Source organism: Pinus tabuliformis, chromosome 3_1, assembly GCF_031772625.1.
Source record: "Pinus tabuliformis cultivar Carrire ecotype Pingquan chromosome 3_1, CPIR1, whole genome shotgun sequence".
NCBI classification, from domain to species: domain Eukaryota; kingdom Viridiplantae; phylum Streptophyta; class Pinopsida; order Pinales; family Pinaceae; genus Pinus; species Pinus tabuliformis.
In genome coordinates, this window is record NC_142301.1 from 339,981,709 (window position 1) to 340,007,033 (window position 25,325).

General features: G+C 43.4%; 1 protein-coding gene across 1 annotated transcript; it reads right to left on the reverse strand.

Annotated features, from left to right (window-relative positions):
* Positions 1-13,400: 13,400 nt before the first annotated feature.
* On the reverse strand, positions 13,401-14,669 carry LOC149187111 (uncharacterized). The gene has a single exon (XM_089409556.1). It carries the CDS (start codon positions 14,667-14,669, stop codon positions 13,401-13,403), a length of 1,269 nt encoding a protein of 422 aa, XP_089265682.1.
* Between the last annotated feature and the right edge of the window lie 10,656 nt (positions 14,670-25,325).

Genomic DNA, 25,325 nt, shown 5'->3' on the forward strand with positions numbered 1-25,325 from the left:
TCCCTTTAACGAGCTGAAAGGAGGCTCGGCCATCTTTTCTCGTTTTATGTCGGAAAAGAGCTCAAAGACGACATTGTTGGGGGCTAAGTGATTTCAGAACCATGATGATTTCCACCGTTTATATTAACCTGCACAAGAGCACTACCCGCATAAATCCATTCGATATGAGTAAAAAACATATCAAAACATGTATTTGACAAAACTAGGGCTAAATTTATGGCAAAAGGTGGCAAAAAACCCAAAAATATGACAATTTTATAAGTTTTTGCTATAAATAGAAGAGGGTGAAAACTCATTTTTACCATTTTACCATTTCTGGATGTGAAGGACGTGGAGAAGCCAGAAAGTTGACGGAGTGATTTCCAGCCCGTACGGACACCATTTCTCGAACCGCTTCTTCCAGGTAGGTCCTCGCTCTCTTGCCCTGCATTTTGGTCGTTTTTGGTAGAATTTTAGCGGTCGAATTTGCCCAATCGGGCGAATTCTTGGTGCATGGATGCGCTCTCGGTCAGCGCGGATATCCCACGCGGGTCCGCGCTGGCCGAATTAGGACAAAACGTGGCCAACCCGTGTTCTTCCGCGCTGACCTCGAAAATTAACAAAGGGCTGTCATGGCCAGCGCGTCTGTTTTTAAAACAGCCGCGCTGGCGCGGAAAAATTATTTGGTTTTAATTTGAACGTAAAAAATCCAATGGCAACACTTCTAATTCCTTTTTATGGTTCCTGCAGGACGTAATGGCTTTCCAATGGCAGGAAAGAGTGCACGATGTCGAAGATGTTGCTGCTTGGGCAAATGTGGATTGCTGCAATGCCATGCGGGCTTGCGGTTTTATGAAATTTTTCCTCACACCTCGCCTAAGAGCTCAGCATGATCTTCTCGAGCTACTGATCAGGGCATGGAACCCGGTGGATATGAAATTCACTATCCGGGGCCAGGATATCGAATTTGACCACATGGATATCTTCTTTTTGACCGGGCTGTCACGCCGAGGTGCGAGGCCCATCATAGAGGGGCAGCGACCTAGCGGCGGCACGCTAGATGATCTGATGGCTCGGGTATGTCCGGAGGCTGAGAAAGCGCGAAGTGGGAAAGTAGCAATCCCCACAGTGGGAAACATAGTGCTTCGCACCATTCTGTTCATGGTGACCCGGGCAGCGGGTAGTATGGCCAACCACGAGGCCTCAAAGACTCATCTCTTGTTAGCTCTCGATTGCCTTGAGCCTACAGTGTTTGATTGGTGCACAGCAGTGACCAATAACATGAAGAGGCAACTGAGCAACTGTCGTCGCGGGGAGACGAAACAGTTCGGCTACGGGTCCATCTTAGTCCCGCTCATTCTAGAGCGAGTGCCAGCCATGCGGCTGCAGACGATGGCCGTGGATGCTCCCAGGGATCCTCGGGAGACGAGGGCCTCACGATGGGCTCGAATCATGCCACGCGGAGGTGGCGGCCGGCCACATAGCTGGGGAGCATTTTTCCGAGACTGGCTGGATCAGCAGGAGATCTTTGTGGAGGACTGGCCATATGCGGGCATGGATTTCCGCAATGACCCTGATCTGGCACTGCCCCCAGGTGAACAGTGGGATGATGCAGGTATAACACTTTGACTTTTGAATTTTTTAATGTTTTTGGATTTTTTTATGTACATGTATTTAACAAATGTCATGGTATGCAGATGTGGGGCCTACTAGACCGATTGGCCTGGCTGCCACGGCACGGAGAGAAGGACAAGGAGCTGGGGTCCTGGCCTTAGCCCCTCCAGGGGTTGATACGTCAGAGACTGTGGCTCGCAACCTTGAGGGGTTGCTGGAGGGGGTGCCTGACTACCAGGGGGTCGAGGAGGTCCCCATAGAGCATCAGATCCATACAGTGGGGGTGCAACCCAGGGTGCACCGCCTTCTGAGGCGGGTGGCACGAGCAGCTGTGTACTACAGGGAGCATCACCCAGCCGAATAGTCGCCTAGGCTTTATTTCCACTGTTATTTTGAGACTCATGACTCAGACATACTGATTTTTGGACATATACACTTATTTTTGAGCGCCTTAGTGCGCCACACGATATATATATATATATACATACCGGTTTTTGGATGGATCATTGTTACATGTGATGATGTTTTGTTTATGTTATGCATTTACTCAATACAATTGTGATCTTATGTATGAATTTGCACGACACATGACCCATGGATTTTATATTTTTTAATGCAAGCTTAAAAAGCACTTATATGCAAACTATGCTTGAAATGATTTATTTACATATGTTTTACTCTATTATGCTTTCTATGTCTTCTTGCATGATGTTTATCTGTTACGCAAATGTCTATCTAACACATGATTTGCCAATGCGTCGGTCAACGTATTTAATCGTCTCGGAATGTGTTGATAAGTAATGTAATCAAAGTTCCGTTCTAACAATCTTACACGTAGGTACATCCTTAATATGCGCTGGTCTCTGACGGAATATCGCCCGTTGAGTTGATGGACAACTAGCTGGGAGTCCAGGTTCACCACTAGTTCGCGGATGCCAAGGTCAACCGCTTCGGCAAGTAATTCAATTACAGCGCTGTATTCGGCAACGTTGTTAGTGGTACGACCTAGGCAGACACCCTGAAGGTCTACCAATTCTCCGTGAGGATCGTAGATCACCCACGCCGCAGATGACAAATTGCAAGTACTACGGCAGGCGCCATCAGCGAAACCAACATAAGGTGCACTAGACATCTGCACAAGAAGAAGAAAACACAATAAGAGGCAAACACGCTTTCACACCAAGGCAAAACGAAAACATGCACAACACACAAAACACACGTATATACAAAGTGAATGCGCGAAGTTATGCATAATATTTCTTCAGGTACAGCCCGTTGCGGGGCTTGTCCAGAGGATTTCCTTCATAATCAATCAACTCATATGCGCCCTTTTGTAAAACTCTTTTCACGATGTAGGGACCTAACCACATAGATTCGAGTTTTCCTGCCCCCAGCTTATCCTTAGCTTGATCGTAGAGCAGTACTAAATCTCCCTCAACAAAGGAACGCGGGTGAATATTCTGATCGAAGTGAGCCTTGACTCTCTTCTTCTGTGCTTCGATAGCCAGAGAAGCCAAACGACGAGTTTCGTCTAACCGTTCCAGGTAAAGAAGCCGTTCCTCCACCGGAGTGGTGTTGGGGAGTAACTCGACAGCTAATTTTAATGAAGGAATCTCGCATTCGACGGGAAGGGTAGCCTCCAGTCCATAAACCAACTGGAAAGGGGTGAAACCGGTGGCATCCTTCACAGAAGTCCGGTAGGCCCACAAGGCTGGGAAAAGCATAAGGTGCCAGTTAGACTTGTGCGTATTGACGGTGCGCTGAAGCATAGTGATCAAGACTTTGTTCACGGCTTCAACTTGGCCGTTAGATTGCGGATAGTACGGTGTCGAACTATCTTGGCGCAAGCCTAGTTGGGTTGTTAGCTCCGTCATCATATGATTTCGGAAATGCTTTCCATGATCTGTAACAATAGCCTGAGGGACTCCGAAACGAGTGATAATATGATTGAATAAAAACTGCGCCGCGGTGTAACCGTCTTCGTTTAATGTAGGCATCGCTTCGGCCCACTTGGTGAAATAGTCCACAGCAACGATAATGTACCCATGCCCCCCGGCCGAACGAGGGTTACAGGACGTATAATCGATGCCCCATTTTGCAAATGGACCTACGGTTACGACAGGGTGCAGTGGTGCAACAGGTGCACGCATCTTCCGGTGGTAAACCTGGCATTCGTGACATGCACGTACAGCAAGGATGCAATCCTTGAAAATAGAAGGCCAGAAATAACCAGCACGGAGGATCTTCTGAGCGGTAGCATATCCAGACATATGGCCGCCACAAGCGCCGGAGTGGCAGTCATTCAAGACTCTCTCAGCCTCCTCAAGGGTTAAGCATCGGCGAAGAACAGAATCGACGCCGAGGCGGTACAGGGTATCGCCCAAAATGCGATATGGTTGAGCTTGGTGACGAATTCGTCGTCGAGCATCTTTCGATGTGTTGGGACGAAACGAAGACGTTTGTAAATATACGATAATGTCCCCGTACCATGGGTCGAGAGTGCTGATGAGAAATAGCGTTTCATCCGGAATATGTTCCTCTGAACGAGATGGTGTAGACTGAGATGGTAAGGAGCAGAGTAGTTCGGCGAAGACCAGCGATTTCTTAGACTTGGCTGCAGTGAATTCCAAGTCGAACTCTTGGAGGATTACGATCCACTTGGAGTATTTGCCCCCCAGCAACTGACGTGACAAAATATAGGTCATGGGGTTGCAATCGGAGATCACGGTCGTCGTGCGCAACAGGATGTAATGACGGAAACGTTGGACGGCACAGACAGCTGCCAATGCCAACTTCTCGACGTATGCATAGCGAGTTTCCGTATCCAGAAGGTTGCGGCTGAGATAATATACAACATGCTCGGTGCCATCGTCGTCGTCTTGCACTAAAACCATGCCGATGGTTGTATCGGCGGCGGCCAAATAAAGGGTGTAGTCACGGTGGTAATTTGGAGGTCTTAGGAGCGGAGCTGAGACCAGAAGGTCTTTAAGATGCTCAAAAGATTGCTGAGCGATAGCGTCCCAGCGAAAGGGCGTGTCTCGCTTCAATAATCGCGTGAAACCCTTAGCCACCTCGGCATAATTTGGGATGAATCGTCTGAGAAAATTGGCTTTCCCCTGCAGGCTCTGTAACTGCTGTAGAGAGGCAGGGGGAGGAAGATTCAAAATGGCCTCGACCTTAAGGGGATCCAAACGGATACCTTCCCGGGAGACGATAAACCCGAGCAGTCGGCCAGATTCTACGCAGAAGACACACTTATGCGGATTGAGTCGAATACGGTAGTGTCGACAGCGGAGAAAGATTTCACGTAAATGAGATGGATGGTCTTGACGTTTAGCTGAATGAGCTGGTAGGTCATCCAGGTAAGGTTGTACGATGTGCCGGATATCATGAAAAGCATACGACATCGCACGCTGGAAAGTAGCACCGGCATTTTTGAGACCGAAAGGTAGCTTCTTGTAAGCGAAGGTGCCCCAAGGACAAATGAAAGCAGTCTTGTGCTGGTCTGCAGGGGCTATGTTGATCTGGTTGTAACCAGAGAAGCCGTCCATAAATGAATAAATTTCGCTTCCTGCGCAATCGTCGATAAGCTGATCAATAAAAGGCGTAGGAAAGTTATCTTTTGGACAGGCGCGATTGATGTCGCGATAGTCAACACAAACCCGAATAGTACCTTGTTTTTTATTCACAGGGACTATATTAGATACCCATTCCGTGAGAGGAATGGCATAGATGAAACCAGCTCGAAGGAGTTTTTCAACTTCGGCCTTGATGGCTGCAGCCTTTCGAGGGTGCACTGGGCGTAAGCGTTGACGAACAGGCTTAGCGCCGGGATAAGTAGGGATTTCGTGCTCCACGATACTGGGGTCAATGCCGGGCATTTCCTCGTAAGACCATGCGAAAACGTCACGGAATTCACGAAATAAATCAGTGTAAAGTTGAATTTCCTCAGGAGTGCATGTGACTCCAATATGAATATTTTCGACAACCCCTATTTTGACAGAGATGTCGATAGCCAGAGTTTGCGTAATGTTACCCATGTTTCCTTCCGAAGACACTTGATACAACTGAACAGGCGTTTGGAGAGGGATAGATGGGACACATGAAGCAAACCGCTCAAGACATGTGGCCATTTCCGAATGAGGAGGGAGAAACGAAGAGCGATGGTGGTAATCTGACCAAGGGAGCTCCTCGGGAGACATAGTCTCAATGATAGCCTCGTCGGAGGGAAATGATTCCTTCAGGGGATCCGAAGTGGCCTCTCCTCCCATCCAAGGGAAGCGGTCATATGAATCGGGAACACTGCTTGGAAAAGCAGGTTCGGGAGGTGGAGCCGATGCAGCGACTATCTCGATGTAGTTGAGCTCGGCGGGACTCAACGGCATCATCTCGCCCCAAGAGTCTTCCTGATTCAAGGGAGGGAGAACCCATGGATCGGAACGCACTGAGATCATGTTAACGGAGGCGAGATTTGGAGGTGGGAGGGGAAAGACTCCCATCAGGGAGGGATCTTTAAATAATCCAGCACCCACACTCACTAGCGATTTGGAGGTATGCTCTACGAATGGCACATTCCCTTCAGAAGAGGAAGCAAAAAAGGACAGCTGGTCCACTGTGACGATTTTCCCTTGGTGAGGAAAACGAACGACACGGAACAAAGAGGAAGCCACGGCCTGCATGGCATACGTCCAACTTCGTCCAAGGAGGAGGTTGTAAGTGAGATTAGCATCAACGACTTCAACCTCGACCTCTACCGTTTTCCCTTCTAAAGAGATAGGCAATCGCGGGAGGATACCATATGGACGAGATTCTCTTCCATCGAAAGCCTCTAGGGTGGTAGGAGACTGGCTCAGAGCAGGGGAACCAATAGCCTTCCAACAAGCAACCGACATGATGCAGGTTGAGGCACCTTCATCAATGACCGTACGATGGATCGTTTTGCCATTGATGAGAACCTGTATAAGGAAGGCCACCTGGTGAGGCAATCTCTGCGTAAAACCCTCGAGATCAAAAGAGATTAAATCCGAATCTGCCGGGTCTATGCCACCAATTGCTGATAGCAGGGACTTCCTCTGGGAGGGGCAGCTCTGGAGGACTTCTAATGCGGACATAGCAGACGGAGCCTGAGCTAAGTCCTCGACAATGCTATAATGCTGTGCAGCACGAGCATTGGGATTATAAGATGACTTCCTGAGTACACCTTTGGGAGGGGGTCGGGGGATCGTCTCGGTGTTGGGCCTTTCGATGTGAAGGGGACCAGAACTGGACGGAGGAGCGCTGGAGGGAACTTCCGGCTCCTTCCCGGCTGAAGATGGGTAATCTTTCGCTCGAGTTGTAACATGGATGGGGATGGTTCCAGCCATGAACACCTGAGAACCGAACGAGGAAGAGGATTGAGAAGGATCTGCCACCTGATGCGTCTGCTGGGACGGGAAAGGCTCTTTCAGCACGGCAGGGGACCCTGGAGCACCTTTCAAAAGCCGACTAACCTCGGAGCGCCTGGGGCAATCCTTGGTGTAGTGATCCTCTTCGCAAATGAGACAAGGATACTTAGGCTTCCGTTTGGCTCCTTCCTCGGAGGGAGGTTTAGGAGGGTTCTGCTTCGGCTGTCCAGATTTATCTTTGGCCTTCCCTTTCTTTTTGCCTTTCGAGGATTTGTCTGCCGCGGTGGACTGAACGGCATTTACCTCGGAGGTATTCCCAGGAATAGATTGGCTCTGAGAAGCATTCTCGTTAGATGCATTTTGTTTCTGCTTCCCAGGGTTCGCGGCCGATTTCTTAGATGGTGAGTTTACGGAACCGATAACTCCATCAACAGAAGGCTTTGGTGGAGCTTTGGGTTGTCCGTGTCTCGGGGCATCTGGCAAATACTCATACAAGGTACCTGACTGAGAATACACTAAGTCCAGGTATTGAGCTCGCGCGATTGCTTGCTCCTCAGTTACACACGCCCCCATTGCGATATCTTTGGCAATTTTAGGGACAAAGGACGTGGTAAACCAGTCGGTCAGGAGTTGATCAGGGATCCAAAATTTAATCAAGCGACGGCGCCTTCTCCATTCATGTATATGATCGGAGATGTGCGTTGCCGTATCCTGTTTTAGAGACGTGAGAAGATGGGTCCCAGTCTCGTACCGAATGGGTAACTGAAAATGAGTTAAAAAGGCCATAGCCAACGAGTTAAAATCAGAAAACATGCCGCGATTGAGTTCGATGTACCATTTAGCAGCTGAGCCAGTGAGGGTCCTCTGGAAGAGGCGAAGTCGGATAGAATCATCAAGCCATGAGTTAGATGAGCACCAAAGGTGATAAGTCATTACATGGGCCTGAGGATCCTCTCCGGCTTTGCCGTCGAACTTTGGACAGTCACCTGGTATTTTGGTTGGAACCGGTGGCCAATATGGATTATGCAAAATAGGGTCATTTGTTAACTTGGACACATCAGGTAGTTCCAACGTTGCCAAAAATGGTAGCTGCGGGTTGAAGGACATCTGTGGCTGCGGATTCGAGGCGACATTAGGGTTCCACCCAGATTGGGGTTGCCCCCACGAACTTTGTCCGGACGGGCCCGGCCCAAAAGGACCTGACGCGTAGGAATTTTGTCCCGACGGACCAGGTCCAAAAGGACCTGGCGCATAGGGAGTTTGTCCGTAGGAGTTTTGTCCGTATGGATTTTGGCCATATGCGGACGGCTGTCCCTGTGCCTGCCCCCCAGCTCCCCAAGTATTAGCAGCTTGCCCGACAGGTTGACCATATTGATAATTTTGATAAGGAGTGGCCTGTGGTTGCTGATAATTTTGATAAGGAGCATACTGATTTTGCCCCTGGGGTGGCTGGTAGCCAGATGACTGCTGGGTCCCATACGGAGCCTGGTAAGCAGGCTGCGTTTGGTATGAAGGTTGATAACCTGTTTGAGTTTGAGGCCCAGAGTAATGTCCTTGAACCGGCTGGGGTTGAACCATATGTCCCGAAGGTTGACTTGGTCGGATTCGAGATGGACCTGGTTGGCCAGCAGGGTAGCCTTGCTGGGCGCCAGGTTGTCCATGTGCCACCAAGGGTTGTCTTTGCGGAACGGATGGTCGAATCGGCTGGATAGCTGGTTGACGCCGAGGTTGGCCAGCTTGTCCAGTTTGACGATGAGGGTGGACACCGGGTTGATTCGGCTGTATAGACGGTTGGCCCGTTTGTCCCCCAGTGTGACCAAATTGAGAAGAGGGCTGGGCTTGCTGCATAGCAGGTTGCCCCCCTTGGTGCATGGGCTGAGCAGAGGGTTGGCCTTGCTGTAGAGCAGGTTGCCCCCCTTGCCCAGAAGGATTCATGATTTGAGGGGTGGGTTGGCCCTGTTGAACATAGGGTTGTCCACCCTGCCCAGGGAATTGACCAGACTGGGCGGTAGGTTGGCCCTGTTGTACATAGGGTTGTCCACCCTGCCCAAGAGGATACCCTTGCTGGACTACTGGTTGATTTGGAGGATTGTAAACTGAGCCAGTTTGTCCAGAGGGGTACCCTTGCTGGAAACAGAGTTGGCCTTGTTGAAAAGAAGGTTGCTCCGGTTGTCCAGTGGGTTGATTTTGATATGGATATGGCGGACCTCCAATGCCCAAGGGTTGTTCCTGGTAAGGTTGACCTTGTGGGCCCCCAGATTGTCCTGGGTCAGGCGGGCCATAAAGTGGTTGCCCCTGGGGGGTTTGCACGTAGAATGGCTGGCCTTGATTGGGTGGTCCTATGGGCTGCCTGGGAGGATCCCGGTTCCCTTTGAACATATGAGTAGCGTAATCGTACGTGATATTCAAGGGTTCCTCGTTTTCTTCGAAAGGGCGATGAGGGAGGCCTGAGACGCTCTCAAGGAACTCACCGTTTTCATCATAGAAAAAGAAGGGACCTTCGTAATCTGGGTCCGTTATGGGTTCCCCATAAGCATCATACGGCCCTGATCCTGGAATTCCACCAACAAAGGAACCAGCTTGAGGGATTTCAGACGAGGAAACCGGTACAGCACTGACGACCGGAGTCGAACGTGCTACACAGACAGTAGGTTGAGTGGGAACTGAGGTGACGGGCGTGTTAAGCCCTGACGTGTGTACTAAGGGGTTGCGAAACAAAAGGCCCAGTGGAAGCAGCAAGACTAGGATCCCATATAGTTGTAGAAGTCGTTCTAGCGGCATACCTATCCCTCAGTGATTGGTATCGTGGAGGGAGGGGAGAGGAAGCCGGGATCGGGGTCTCGACGTCTGTGACCACGGGTGTCTCACCGGTGCTGGAAGCTGCCTCATCCATGTGGGACGAAGACATTGGAGACGACATACCGAGAGGGGTACGAGGGGTACGGGGGGTATAATCGGGCTCCCAGATGGGATTCCAATCCTCTATGTAATCTTCGTCGCCTGGGGCACGTACGTTGATAGGCCGGATACTCGGAACAATGGGAAGAGTACCGCTTACAACTGGTACCTCTGGAGCGACAGAGGACGGAGAACCTTGATCACTTTGACCGGGAGTTGATGGGTCAGCCAGGATGACCAGACCCCTTAGAAAACCTAAAGGAAACTAACGATAAAACCCTACTCAAAACTATCGCACACAAGATCTAAAATAGGTGATGTTATCGTGGCCAAATTAATTTTAAGACACAAGAACCAAACTTGACCTTTTCATGTTTCAGGAGTCGAGAAAAGGACGAAAAGATGACTCCAGTCTCCTTCGAATGTTTAATGAGCACGAAGTGACAAGACGCTCACAGGCACCTTTTCGTTTAAGGAGTCCGAAAAGGATCAAAAGTGACTGCTCTGGAATTCTAGGTAGAGGGTGTGCCAAACTTTTCGCAAAACCACAGAATACTTTTTAGGGTACGGGTGGTCAATCTTCGTGAATGCTGTGTTCACTGCATTGCGAATCGTAGGGCGGCCGACTCGGCTTCCTATGGATAAAGGATAAAAGCCTAGTGGGGTCTCCCTATATACGCGACGGTACGTGGGAGCGCAGTCCGTGTTAGACCACTATCGAGTCACAGAAGGAGGAATCACCCAACCTAATGTGAAACAACAGTGACTATGTTTAAAGACGCCGAAACACGTCTCTAACCTAGACCTCTAGATATTTGCGTTTAGTTCCAATGCGTTTTTAGATTCATTTGGTTCATTTTATAGTTGATCTTGAGATTAAGTTTCGATTTCAAGCTCTATCGTATGTTCGCTCACAATTACCTAGATGCAATCTATATGCCCAAGAATTCCGTTTTGTTCGATGAATTCTAGCTACGAGAGGGCAAGAAATTTTCTACCAAACAAAACAAGTACAAGCAAACAAGCAACTTAATGCAACTAAAGCGAGGAAAGGAAACTTTTCTTTTGAAGATGCAAATCAATGAAATGTTCTTTTCCTTTTCAATTTTCAAAAACAAAGCTACTAGTTTGATTTTCTTTCAGTGACACAAAGCATCTAAAATAATTTGGAGGAACCGGAACACCAAGTAAACTACTTAATGAAAGCACGCAAAGTTCCCGAAACACTCAACCAAAGCTTCCAAATCAAAGGAAAACAAAGGTCTGCACGAGCTATGTGATCTAAGCTCTGCAAGACAAGCAAGGATCGCAAGCAAGGAGGAAGCGAAAAGAAACCACTTGGAAACACAACCCAAAACACTCCAACAATCACTGAACAAGTGCATGAACAGATCTGAACTCGGCTGGTCGAACAAGCAAATAAGCTCCCTACGGCAGGCTTGACACACACACGGCCTCTAGATGTCCTAGAGCTAGAGTGCGAAATCAGTAGAAAAAAGCAAACACCCGAAGGACGAGAGTCACAACCAGTCAACTAGAGACACAACACAATCCAGCAATTGCAAAAGCGATGATGGGAACACAAACCAAGCAGCGAAAGCAAAAAAGGGAAGGTATTTGCAAACTTGAAACTGAGCAAAAACGAAACCTTATGGAAACAAGCTCCGCAATCAAGCAGTTCAGAGTTCAAACAATGAAAAACAAGTCATCAGACAGGTGGAGAGAAGAAGGGAAAGTCACAGCAAGAGGTTCAGGAGGCCAATTTGGTCAAAAATGAGTTTTACAGGATCAGCGCGGGTAGCCTTCAGCAACTCGGCGCTGACAGGGGGAGGCCTGTAGAAACTTTGCGACGTCAGCGCGGAAAGACAGGAACAAAGCGCGCTGTCTCAGAAAAACGAGGTCAGCGCGGAAAGAAAACACACAGACGCGATGACAAGAAACACAAAGAAGCGGCGGCGCGATGCCAGCGCGGAAGGACACGAATAAAGCGCGCTGTCTCTGAAAACGAGGTCAGCGCGACTGTTAGACGTACAGGCGCGACGGAAAGAAAACCCAAAAACAGGGTCGCGATGTCAGCGCGACTGTTTGGAATTAAAACGCGCTGAGCGCAAAAACAAGCAAGGCCAAACTAAAAACTTCCCAAACCAAAGGCAAGAGCTTTTTAACAATAAAGATGCTTCCCAGAAACGCCCAGAAAGTTCATAAGCAAAAGAGACAATCCCAAAAACTCGAAAAGAGATCAATCAAAGCCAAACACAAAAGTGGACTCAAGAGACAAAAAGGCTGATCCCCAGCGGAGTCGCCAAATTGTTGGAGAGGTAAATCCCCTCTACGGGTAGAGGCGATCCCTACTAGCCCAGCAGGGGTCTAGCAACAATCACACAATGCTGCTACGCATGTTCCTAATTACAATTAAACAAGAGGTAAGAAGCACCTACTTGGATTCCTGCGCTGTCGTTTGACGAAGAGATGTTGCCTTCGCTCCTCCGCTTCGGCTGGTCACAATCCTCCGCGATCTTCGCGAATAGATACCTGCACACACGAAGAGGAAACAAACACAAGCGTGAAATCTAGTAAAAGTAACCATACATCAGTCAAAAAAGATGTAATTCACATTTAACCATTGCATAGACAAATGAGAATGGAACAATAATAGCAGTCATCTATTATTAATCAGAATAGAGAAGAGTACAACCAAATGTTCTGACGTCGGTAACCTTCTCAAGAGGGGCCAGTCAGCATGTATCTCAAGCATTCACCTTTGAGGATGATTCTCCCAAGACAAACAACTCTCTCTCTCACACAAATAGCACAAAACAACCTTCCCTAAGCAATCAATCACTTCCACACCTAGCACACCACACCTATAGCAGCAATCTGAGCACTACAAGCTCTGTACAATCCAAGCTATTCCAAGCTAAGTCCAACTAGCTGCTCATGGTAATGGTGGAAGTTTATATAGGAGAAGGAGTCTCCTAAAAAGGTGGAAGGATGAGCTTATCTTTGAGAGAAACGGTTGCAAAGGGTCGAACAGTCATGCCATAGAAGGGAGTCGACATTCACAAAGCTAACAACCAAGCCTGGAGTTATCTGGAAGGCTGGTTGTTTGAACAAATTCGCCCAAACTGGATCAGCACGGATAATGAGGAAACTGACGCGATGTCGCCGCGTCTACATAACTGGGACAGTCATGTCAGCGCGGAAGCACACGGGAAAGACGCGCTGGCGACCAGCGCGGAAAAGTGGTGTCCTTCCGAGCTGTCAGCGCATTGAATACACTATGGAGCGCCAGTAATCGCGGATATTTTTTAAACAGACGCGCTGAGGCATAAAACTTTAGAAAAATGGGTTTCTGGGCTAGTTCAGAAGACATGAAGCTTAGTGATTGACACAGCAGGGTGACTGACAGGAAGGCAGTGACAAATTACTGTGTAACACATACCAAAACCTTTAGACAAGAAACGCAGTAGTATTGTGTATGCAGAAACAAGAACTGAGTTATTTGAAAGACCAGGTGGAGGCATGTTACGATCTGCTCCTCTGTTCTTCCAAACAAGATTCTGTAAAAATGACGTGAACACTGAACCTGCTGATTGTGATGGGCTGGATGAGGGACTGAAGTTTATCAAAAGCCGACTCCGACGGAGTTCCCATAGTAATTATCTTTAATCGCAGCCTTGAATTTTTCCTCTGGAAATGGCAAGCATTCCTTCTGAATACGGAATCGTACTTGGGCTGGAAAAGGCTTCTTTTAGTCCAAGGATTCCCATTTACAGGGTACCAAAATGCATCCGAGAAATTGTGTGTCTGTCCTATAACAAATTGAACATCCTGTTGAAGACGATCAGATGTGCGCAGGGGCCTGGAAAACTCAAAAGTGTAAGTCCCTTTGCTACCAGTCGATGCATATGGGCTTGCATTCTCCAGAAGACCAAAGGAATTGTCAATCAAATCATGCCACCACGCTCCCTGCCAATCATTCTGCGCACTAAAATTAGCACCATTTCCATTTCCTTGAGGACCCAATCCATCAAGATACCGACCGTGTGGATTCCATGCATATAGATCAACCAAATGGCCAAACCTATCTCCTCCAGTGCCATTTGTGTTATCAATTATGTTGGCGCCATACAAACGACCTGGAATTGCAGTTCCTATAGAAAAGTGCATTATGTCCACTTCATGACCACCGCAACTTTTGCTTGTACAACTGTCAACCGTCTCTTTGCAAGCACCCATATTATGATATGTTGCATTACCGCCAACTTGGAACATGAGTGATACAGAAGGGCAACTCATTTCCATTCCTTGCACATAACGATATTCCCCTGGTACTTCTAGCAGGAAGAAAATATTGTGACCATCATGCAAGGCCTTGACAGTCATTTTGCCGCCTGTACATTCTTTATCCTCGTCTGGATCGAGGGCTGGGCGGAGAGGAAATGAGTGGCCAAGGATGTTATTCCAATCCTGTGATTTGCCATCCAACGTGATAATTCCAGGCATGTAATCTGCTTGAATTTGTGCAGTGGCACCCGAATCATAGTGAAATCCACCTTCTGCCTCATTGTGGCTCTGGATCGACTCAACCATATAACTAATCGTAATTAATGAACGGCCACATCTATTGAACAACTTTGGTCTTGGACTGTGGTTTTTCTTTGGCAGCGATTCCTTCATGCAACGGGAAGAATAGGACTTCTCATATGGATCTCTTTTAAGCTGCAGTGTTGTTGGCCTTGCAATGTTTCTGAGATTGTGTGGCAAGCATTTACAGCTGCTCCTGGGCGCCATAAAATTCATAACAAAGGCTAGTTAGAGAGGGAAGAAGGCTACAGAACACGTGTCAAGACCGTCATGTAAGACCTTACACATGCTATTCTCGTAAAATTCTTGCAGAAAATATGACAGCTGGGGTGAGATGTGCTATGGATCAGCACAAATCCCCGATTACGTAGCGTAGCCAGTGCAAAATATGAATTATGCGCTACGAAATCACTTAAAACATGCTGCGCTGCGAAACTGATAGAAAGGATTTATGTGCTGCGAAACCACTTAGACAATTTCAGCTTTGAAATGAGCTTGGACATATGATATCCATGTGAGATGTGAGACCAATAATAGACATAAGACAGAGAATTGACCCCTTTATACATACCAACAATACTCTTAGCAAGACTCCTAATCAAACTATTTAGACTCTAAAAACAGATGAAAAGACTAGACCCAGAATTGACACTAACCCTTTGACAAACAATAGAACTGATGTGAAAAATTTAAAATTTTTTCTTGAGTGATAACACCACCTTTGTTAATGTTGACACCTAATCCTCTGAGATTGGGTGAATTTGGAATGTGAACAGTCATCAGAAGATGAACTGAGCAGTCACATTCTTTGTATATAACAATAGCTACCTAATGAAATAAATCGTATCATTTTTCTGCCAAACTGGAGTTACTCCTGGCCTGACATGGTATCAGAGCCAGATCCCTGTTTACCCTTTATGTCTTTGTAACTCCTGATCTGCTCCATTGCTCTCTCTATAATTCTATCTGCCATACCTACATTCTGTCTGCCACACCTGCGCTGCCCTGACATATTCTATCTATGATCTTTTGCACCCTGTTCATTTGAATGCGCTCAGAATAAAAAATCGTTCCATATTCCTGCGCCATTGGGCTCTGTCCATAATTAACGCATCTGTCATGGCCTGTCTTTTGTATCATTGACCGCATTTGAAACTGAATAGTCAAGCATTCTTGCTGCAGACTTTGTCCATGCAGCTATTCATGACACAAAAGATCTGGAGTCTACAATTTTAACAAAATTTCGAATACGCCTCTCAACTGTTCAATATGCCTCTCAAATGTTCTTCCCAGTCATTTTTTCAGACTCTTGTAAAATGCTGCATATTCTTCCTTCGTAATATCCTCTAGTTTTCTCATCCAGATAGGCTTCTGTTTGTTCACAAGATGGCTTCTATTTCCTAATAACTTTTAATATTTTGTTTTATTGGAGAGTTTCGCGAGAAATATTCAGAGGAAGGTCTTCAGAGTCCATGACACCCTTTACAAAGCTAAGGTATTCTGGGATCAACTCTTCACAGTTGTCCATGATGAATACACGCCTGAAAAAGCTAAGCTCTGGAATATGAAATGGGATTTGGCACGCATTCGTTCGGCGTAGATCTGTTCTGTCGTGGAGCTACTTGTTAGCATGCGCATGCCTCACTTGAGGATCTTTACTTGGCATTCCTTGATTCACGGTGGTCTCTACCTGGTATCGGAGCGTATCGGAGCGTGGTGGTTTCTATCCCATATATCGATTGGTATACTTTTTGAACAGCGCATTTAAATCATATAACTGTCAGTCTCTGCAAAGGAGATGCTGGAACTTCATGGTACCACTGCACACGGAAGGGCTTGTGGTCACAGTTTCATAAAGTGTTCAACATATCATGAATATGTTTTGGTATATGGTATATGGTTGAGTGCAGAATTTTTTTTTGCATTCCCATTTGCGTTGGTATTTGGTATATGGTATATGGTTGAGTGTTTTGGTATATGGTATATGGTTGAGTGCGGAAATTTTTTTTGCATTCCCATTTGCGTTGAATACCGTATATTAAATGGTATATATTGATTGGCAATGGTGATCCAGCGCATTTTTTAGTATGTCTTTAAAACGACTTTAACGTTGTCCCATATTTTAAAAACTGTCCAACACTTTAACGCTGCCATATTTTTATTACTGGCTTCAAAGTCTAGAGAATCAAAGGGATTTATGGTGATTTTTTTTAGTCTTTTCAGTGAACTTTGAAATTGTAATACCGTTGCTGCTCCAACTTTGTAGAGCTCGCGGTTGATGCCGTTGCTGCTCCAACTTTGTAGAGCTCGCGGTGAATGATTGATTATTTTTAAACAACCATTTTACAGCAGAAGTTTTTTTTTACAGAATGCATTCAATCATCTCTATGGTAGGAATAGTTCTCATTGGCAAGGAGAACTATCCTGAATGGTCCTGGATGATAAAACACACCCTCATCTTCAATAAGTTGTGGAAAGGAGTGTGTGTCGGAGAAGCAGACAATGACCTAGTGCAGCCTACATCAGACAAAGACCTTGTCATTTGGGAAAACAAGAACAACAAAGCCTATGCATTAATCGCAGCATTTGTAAATGAAGAGGTGAGTCACCATATTTCATCATATTCAACTTCCTTTGAAGCTTTACAAAATCTTAAAGAACCCTATGACTCACATTCTGCACTTGAATTTGTTCAGCGCATGATTAAACTCTTCACTCTTGAACTGAAAAATAATGATCCTCTTGCTCTTGCATCTGAAGTAAAATCTATAATGCATGATATCAAATCCACTAAGGTTGAGCTGGATATCCCTCTTATTACTTTTCTCAAGGCACTCTATCCTACCTACTCCAATTATCTTGAGTCTTTACAAGCAAATGGAAATCTTAAAGACATAACCTTTGACTCTCTTGTGAAAAAGTTTGTTGAAAGAGAGAAAGCCTTTGGAAAGAAGATAGCCCCTGAATCTTCTGAAGAGACTGTGTGCCTTGCTCATAAAGAAAATCATCCTGCTCAAGATTCTACAAGAGGAAGAGGTGGACGAAGAGGAAGAGGAAGATACTTCAGAGGCAGGGGGGGTAGACATTCTCAAGGAGAAAAGGCAGACTTACACTTCATTCGCTGCAAAAGAAATGGATCACATGATGCTTCTACATGCAAGCTACCATGGGACAAAATTGAGCAGAAAAGAAACCAACAGAAAGGTAAAACTGATGATACAAACAAAGATAAAGCACCTGAATCCGCTCACTATATTGAGCCACAATGTAACATTGGAGTAAATGAAGATTTGTTTAATGCTTCACTTGCTTCTTCGAAAAATGGTTGGTTGCTTGATTCAGGAGCAACCTGTCATATGACTCATAGAAAAGATTTTTTTGAAGATTTCACTGACAATGTTGATGGAACAGTATACTTTGCAGATCAGTAAAAAATTAAGCCATCAGGGCTTGGCACAATCAGGCTTAAACTGCCTGGTCTTCCAGACTTTCTTTTGGATCATGTTCTATATCTCCCACAGCTCAAAAGAAACTTGATGTCCTTGGTTCACATCTGCCAGCAAGGTCACTCCATTCATATGTTTGATGGCAAGCTTGAGGTAAGAAAAGCATCTAACCACTCACTTGTCATGAGGGGAATAGAAGAAGAAAGGCTTCTCAAACTGAAAGGAACCTCTGTTCATAAACAACATTTCTCATATATTTCTCATCATGAAGAAGGTACACTTCCATCAAGTTTATTATGGCATGCTAGATTTGGACATTTAAACTATGACAGTCTCCGCTTATTGAAGAAAAATGGTGTTTCTGGTTTGCCTACAATTCCTAGGAAACATAAGCAATGTGATGCTTGCATTCTAGGAAAGCATAGCAAACAGTATTTCATGATTCACATTCAAGAACACATAGGAAGCTTGAACTCATTCATTAAGATTATGTGGTCCAATGCCTGTTCCTTCTACAAATGGAAATAAATATATCATGACATTTATTGATGATTACACCAGAATGTGTTGGGTTTATTTATTGAAGAAAAAATCTGATGCCTTTCAAACATTCAAGAATTTTCATAAATGGATTGAAAATGATGCACAATCTCATATTGGGTCTATTCGCACTGACAATGGAAAAGAATATACATCAAATGAATTTTAAAACTATCTTCGCCAACATGGGATCAAACATCAAACAACTGTGCCTTATAATCCCCAACAGAATGGTGTAGCTGAAAGAATGAATAGAACAATCTTGAATATGGTACGATCCATGCTTTTCTTCAAAAATGTAAAGATAATGTTTTGGGCTGATGCTGTTCTATGTGCTGTGTATATAAAGAATAGATGTCCATCTAATGCTATAAGAAACAAGACTCCTTATGAATTGTGGTATGGACATGTTCCTTCGGTAAAACATCTCAGGATCTTTGGTTCCACCTGTTATGCTTTGATACCAAAGGTACATAGAAACAAACTTGGTGCTAGAAGTCATAAGTGTATCTTCCTAGGGTATTCAAATACCTCCAAAGCATACCGCCTCTATGATGAAGTAAATAAAAAGTTTGTTGTATCTAGAGATGTAATTTTTCTTGAATCATCCAAATCTGACAATGTTGTTGAGCGGCAACTTGATCGCTTGGATAGATTCGCAAAAACGAAATCATTTCAAGAATTTGATAATCAAATTCCACATCTTGAAGGGGGGATTCCTATACTAGATCAACATGTGGAATCTTCTTTTGAAGAACACTCTCCCCCGAATGAAACTCCAACAACTTAAGTGATGTAATTGATAGAATTGGGAGACTCAATCTTGATTCAGTCCCAACTCAATCAACAGAGCAGCCTGGACCATCTCAGAAAGGTCCCCCAAAGTGGCTGACAAAGACACTTGAAAGTGTTCATCCTGATGAAATTGGAAAAACAGGAACCAAAAATTCAAACCGACAAAATGGAGGTGATGTAGATGACTCTAATTCACCTGTTGATATGGATGTTACTTATGATTGTGAATTGAACTTGTCTACAGATTTTGAACCAACTTCCTTCAAAGAAGCTGCTTCTCATGATGAATGGAAAGAAGCGATGCAAAAGGAGTATGATGCCCTCATAAAGAATGGCACTTGGAAGCTGGTTGATCCTCCATTTGGAACCAAACCAATTGGCTGCAAGTGGGTCTACAAGAACAAGTACAAAGCTGATGGCTCACTTGACAAGCACAAAGCTAGGCTTGTGGCAAAAGGTTTTGCACAGAAGGAAGGGGTCGATTATGAGGAAAAATTTTCCCCCACAGCAAAATGGGCCACCATCCGGACACTCTTTGCACTAGCAGCTCAGAACGGTTGGAAAGTCCATCAAATGGATGTAAAAACTGCCTTCTTGAATGGAGATCTAAAAGAGAATGTTTTCATGTCCCAGCCTGAAGGATTTGCTGTGAAAGGACACGAACAAAAAGTATGCAAACTTGTGAAGTCCTTGTATGGCCTCAAACAAGCACCGCGAGCCTGGTATGAAAAACTAACTGAGCATCTTCTGAAACTCAACTTCAATCATTTTGATCTTGATGATGCAACTTTATTTGTCAAGAAAGTTGGCAAAATAGTTGTATATCTTGTGGTATATGTAGATGATATTTTAATGACAGGGAAGAATGAAAGCTACATTGCATCCATAAAGAAGGAATTGGGGAAAAGTTTTGAAATGACTGATTTGGGCTATGTTCATTACTATCTTGGAATTGAAGTAACCCAACATCCAAAATCCATATTTCTTTCTCAAAAGAAATACATTGGAGATTTTTAAACAGATTTGGCATGACAGACCGCAATCCTCTTTCTACTCCAATGGAACAAAACTTAAAGCTCACATCTATTGAAGGAAAGGAATTTGAGGATGCAACAAAGTATAGACAGCTTGTAGGAAGTCTCATCTACCTCACTACTACCAGACCAGAAATTTCATTTGCTGTTGGAATCCTCTCCAGGTTTATGCAAAAGCCTTGTGAGGGACATTGGTCTGCTACAAAAAGAGTTCTAAGGTACTTGAATGGAACTCAAGACCTTGGAATCAAGTATACACAGGTGGACGACTTCAGCTTGATTGGATACTCTGATTCAGACTTCGATGGAGACAAAGAAACTGGGGTATCTACTTCAGGATATGCTACGAGTCTTGGATCAGGAGCTGTCTCTTGGAGATCACGCAAACAATCAATTCTAGCAGATTCCACAACAGAAGCAGAATACGTGGCAGCAGCTGAAGCAACGAAAGAAATTGTGTGGCTCAGAAAAATTCTTGAAGATTTGCAAGTAAAACAAGTACAATCAACTCCACTCATGATTGACAACACCTCTGCAATAAAGTTGGCCAAGAACCCAAAGTTCCATGATCGTACAAAGCACATCAATACTAAATATAATCTGATCCGACATCATGTTGAGGCCAAAACAATCCATCTCCGTCATTGTTCCACAAATGAGCAAATTGCAGACATCTTCACCAAAGCGCTTGGAAGAGAAAAGCTTGAAAGATTCAGAACGATGCTTGGACTCACCAACATCCCTTCAGATTAAGGGGGGGAATGTTGACACCTAATCCTTTGAGATTGGGTGAATTTGGAATGTGAACAGTCATCAGAAGATGAACTGAGCAGTCATATTCTTTGTATATAACAATAGCTACCTAATGAAATAAATCGTATCAGTTTTCTGCCAAACTGGAGTTACTCCTGGCCTGACAGTTAAGTAATTTATAGTTAAACCTATGAAAATTAATTTATTTGATTTTCTTCTAGGAAGAATTAATTAAATCATTGTTTTATTATTATTCCTTGTCAAATTTGACCCAATCATGAAGAATAAACAAATAAATCATTATTTTTCTTATTTTTCTCTAAGAAAAATTATTTAATCACTAATTAATTATTATTCTTTGTCAAATTTGACTAAATCCCTTATGAATAATTAAATAAATCCTTATTTGTTTATTATTCCTTAACTAATTCCTTGAGATGATAAATAAATAATTTATTTATTTATTTATTATTTCTAAATAAAAGTTTAAATACTTTTTACCTCCTAACCAAATAGAATAAAATATTCCAAGTGGTTATTCCAAGAATGGGATCAATAATATTTTATTATTGCTATTCAAGAATAACTCAATATTTTGTTATAAATAGAAGGGTTTTCCATTCATTATTCACTTTTGATTATTTTCGTTGTTGCACTCACTGTTGTAACTTTGATTATTTTCATTATTGCACACCATATTTTTGCTGGGTTTATATATTATAGAGGAGAGAGACTCTACACAAGCTGAAGACATTTGAGGATAGTTAAGAACCCATCCCATAGAGGGGGACTGGTAACGTCTAATTATTCCCTTCATAGGTGTTATAATAAAATTATTCTTTACACATCTGGTTTCCATTGGATGATTGGGGTTATTAGTCTTTCTTTTTTATGTTTAACTATGATTGTGGCATAGATCCGGACTTTGGCAGGTTTTGTTTCTATCAGTTGCTGCAGATCAACAATGTTTAGCAGCCATTTATATTGTTGAGATTGTTTGTCATCCACAATCTTAAGTGGGTTCTTTTCGTACATCTTTGAGAAGAAAACACTACAACATGCATCATGTAATCACACAAGTATTGTGTCATCAATTCATATCTTATCTCTAGTATCATGTCATTAAATGTCGTCATTTCTCATCTCAACTCATCTGTGCTTATCCCTACTTATCTCTTGCTTGTCTCTGCTCATATGTTGAATACTCTCGAATCTAAAAGAATAAGAATTTGACATCTGAGGGGAGATTAAGCTACCATCCTCAATTCACATCAACAACATCAAAGAGCTTATCTCATTCTAGAACGACATCAAGGAGAACATCTCAACCTAAAACCACATCGGGGAGCTCAGTCTCAACCGAAATCCAATGACAATAAGGAAGGTCCTATGGTACACTCTCACCCCAATTCATCTCACAGGGGAGAAAATATATTCCACTCTATGTCAAGCTATAGGAGTCATTGCATAGGGGAGAAAACATCTTCCACCCTATGTTAATCAAAATTTCATCCATCATATTTCCCACTAGTCTTCCCAACAATGACCCTCAAGATTCTATGGTAGACACCTGCATCATAATCATCTTGGTTGAGATACCCGACTTACCAAAGGTAAGGATCACACACCCCCAATCTCTCTCTCAGCCCGTTGGCCAGAAGGGAAGTGACAATGCCAACAAGCCCTACTTGTGGGTATGATGCCAACTAGGGTATACTCTGCATAGACCAAGATAGGGGAGCAACATATTCCACCCTGTTAGTATCAGGTAGCAGTGAAACCCTATTTTCCAAAGGTCCCTCAACCCTAGGAGCCCTCCATCTCAATTCCACACCCTAGGAGCTCAGATAGAGGAGAAGAGTCGTCTCAGTGTCTTCGACCAGGCATGATTTATGTAGATAAAAATAATATCAATGTGCTCATATCTCTTACTTACTTATAGAAAAGTTCAATCATAGTGCCTCATACATTACTTAGAGTTGTAGTCCTTTATTTTCTTGTTCATGTAGGACATGAAATCAAATATTATATTAGAATAAATACATGACATAAAAGGATACCTTATTCATTCTCCCTCTCATGGAGGTATCAACCATAAGCCTAAGCTTGTCTTGTACGACAACATTATATCAATATATGAAGATATCTCAGTCCTAGCTATATAATGGATTCTCTGTCAATCGGATCCCACTCTTATTATCACAATGTATCATTGAAACAGCCAAAACCTACTCAAAATAGCTTTCCAAAGAGTTTCTTCAACCTACCTCATAGCTAGTCATGCTAGCAACATCATACTCAACCTTGGTCATGCTTAAAGCTACATAATTATAATCCAAAATATCATGGTAGATATTATACTAAAGCAACACCCATATGTGCTCATCTCATCAATAACGATCCCAAATAGCATCAGTACACCCATGCAATCACATATCATAGGAAGGATATCTAAGACCAAAAATTGATCATCCCTTGCAAATATCTTGAACGGTTCTTGGCAGCAACCCAATGTGTATGTAGTGGCTCAATCATGAATTAACTTTAGTTCTTTGCAAAAAAAATATCTAAACATAAAGTCAATGCTTCAATCAACTATCATTTGCCAAGTCAAGTTCAGCAATAACTATACATAACTTAATTCCATCGAGTTGTACAAGGATTTTCATTCCCACTTTCCAAAACTTCTTTAATAGCTTCACGATATATTTTGCTTTTCCAAACTTCATCATGCCAATTTCTTCATTTCAAACTTCAGAGGTCAACTCCCTCTTCCTTTGATCATCAGAGGCTCGTTACCTTTCAAGATTAGATAATCAACATATAAAATAAAAATCAAAGGCATACCTTGGACAATTTTGAAGTAGAGTTTTTGATCAACACATATTGTAGGCTTTACTGGGTAACTATTAATGTAGACATACTAGGCTAGGAGAGCTTGCTTTGTACAATGCTATCTGCAAACATTATATTGATTAAACCAATATACTCAGCCTCACACAAATAAATATTATGCAATCAAATCAACTAAGTCAGCTTATCAAGCCTTATATGCCAAAAAGAAAAATTTAATATCAAAGCCATAAAATTTTCTACCAAAATTACTATGACAAACTCTTTGGACCAGGTGACAGGTAGAGCTCACATCCAAATACCAAGTTACAACCTTAACTATTGCCATGTCAACAACTTTTATTTATAACATCAAGCCAGAGTTCATCAAGTCATCCTTACGATCATCATGTTTGTCCCTAGATGTGAATGCATACACCAAGAATAAGTCATATAAGTTCTATCCATTCATATTGAGATCATTTCATATTGAATCATAATTGTTCACTCTTCAACCAATGTGCCAAATGACAATGATGTTGATACGGAATCACTTATGTCTACATAGCACTCTTATTTCACATCAAGGCAAATTACCGTTATCAAGAGCCAAATCTAATCAAAACCCTAATTCATTATCATTGTGACTTCAATCAATCCATAAGACAAAACATATTTATGAATTATTAAGAATTATGTCAAAATTCCAATATTTCTCATATATATTGAACCAATAAGCCAAATCTTGTCAAACCCTTGCAATTGTTATCAAACACTGACATATAGCAATTTCAATGATCGAATCAAAATAATATACTAAAATGCAAATTCCAATCCCATGTGAACACAAGTTTAGTCAACGCATTCACATTTTTTATAGTAAGTCAAACTTTCAAACTTTCGTGCTCATAAGACTTTCTATTGGCTACTCCATATCTGTAGGATTGTCATACTCCTGGAGCACTCCTGATCTCATGCATAAGGCTTTATTTTTTGTGTCCTACAGGAATAACGCACTCATTGGCCTTCTTCTGTGTGGTTGGGAGGCTTATAATCACATCCTTAAGTTGTCTTTTGTGTGGTAGGGGCTTAGACTAGGAGAACCCTTCTTTGCTAAAATCAAAACCTTCAAAAACCTTTTTCCACAACAGTACATGTTTATTCATGTCTAGAATCCTTCCTCCAATAGTCAAGTGTATTCTTCTCAAATAATAATAGCTGTTAAAATATCATGAAAAGTTTCTCCCCATAAATGGGAATCCACTTCAATCATCATCATTCAAAACATCAACATGTCTATCATAATATTGTCACGTATCAGTAGAAATGTTATATCATGAAATGAAACTATATCGGATTATTATCCTAGTCATAACATATTAGCATTATCTACATATGAACATGAAATCAAATTTTCATCAAGGGTTAGTTTCATATAATTAGGGAATATGACAAGTGTACCA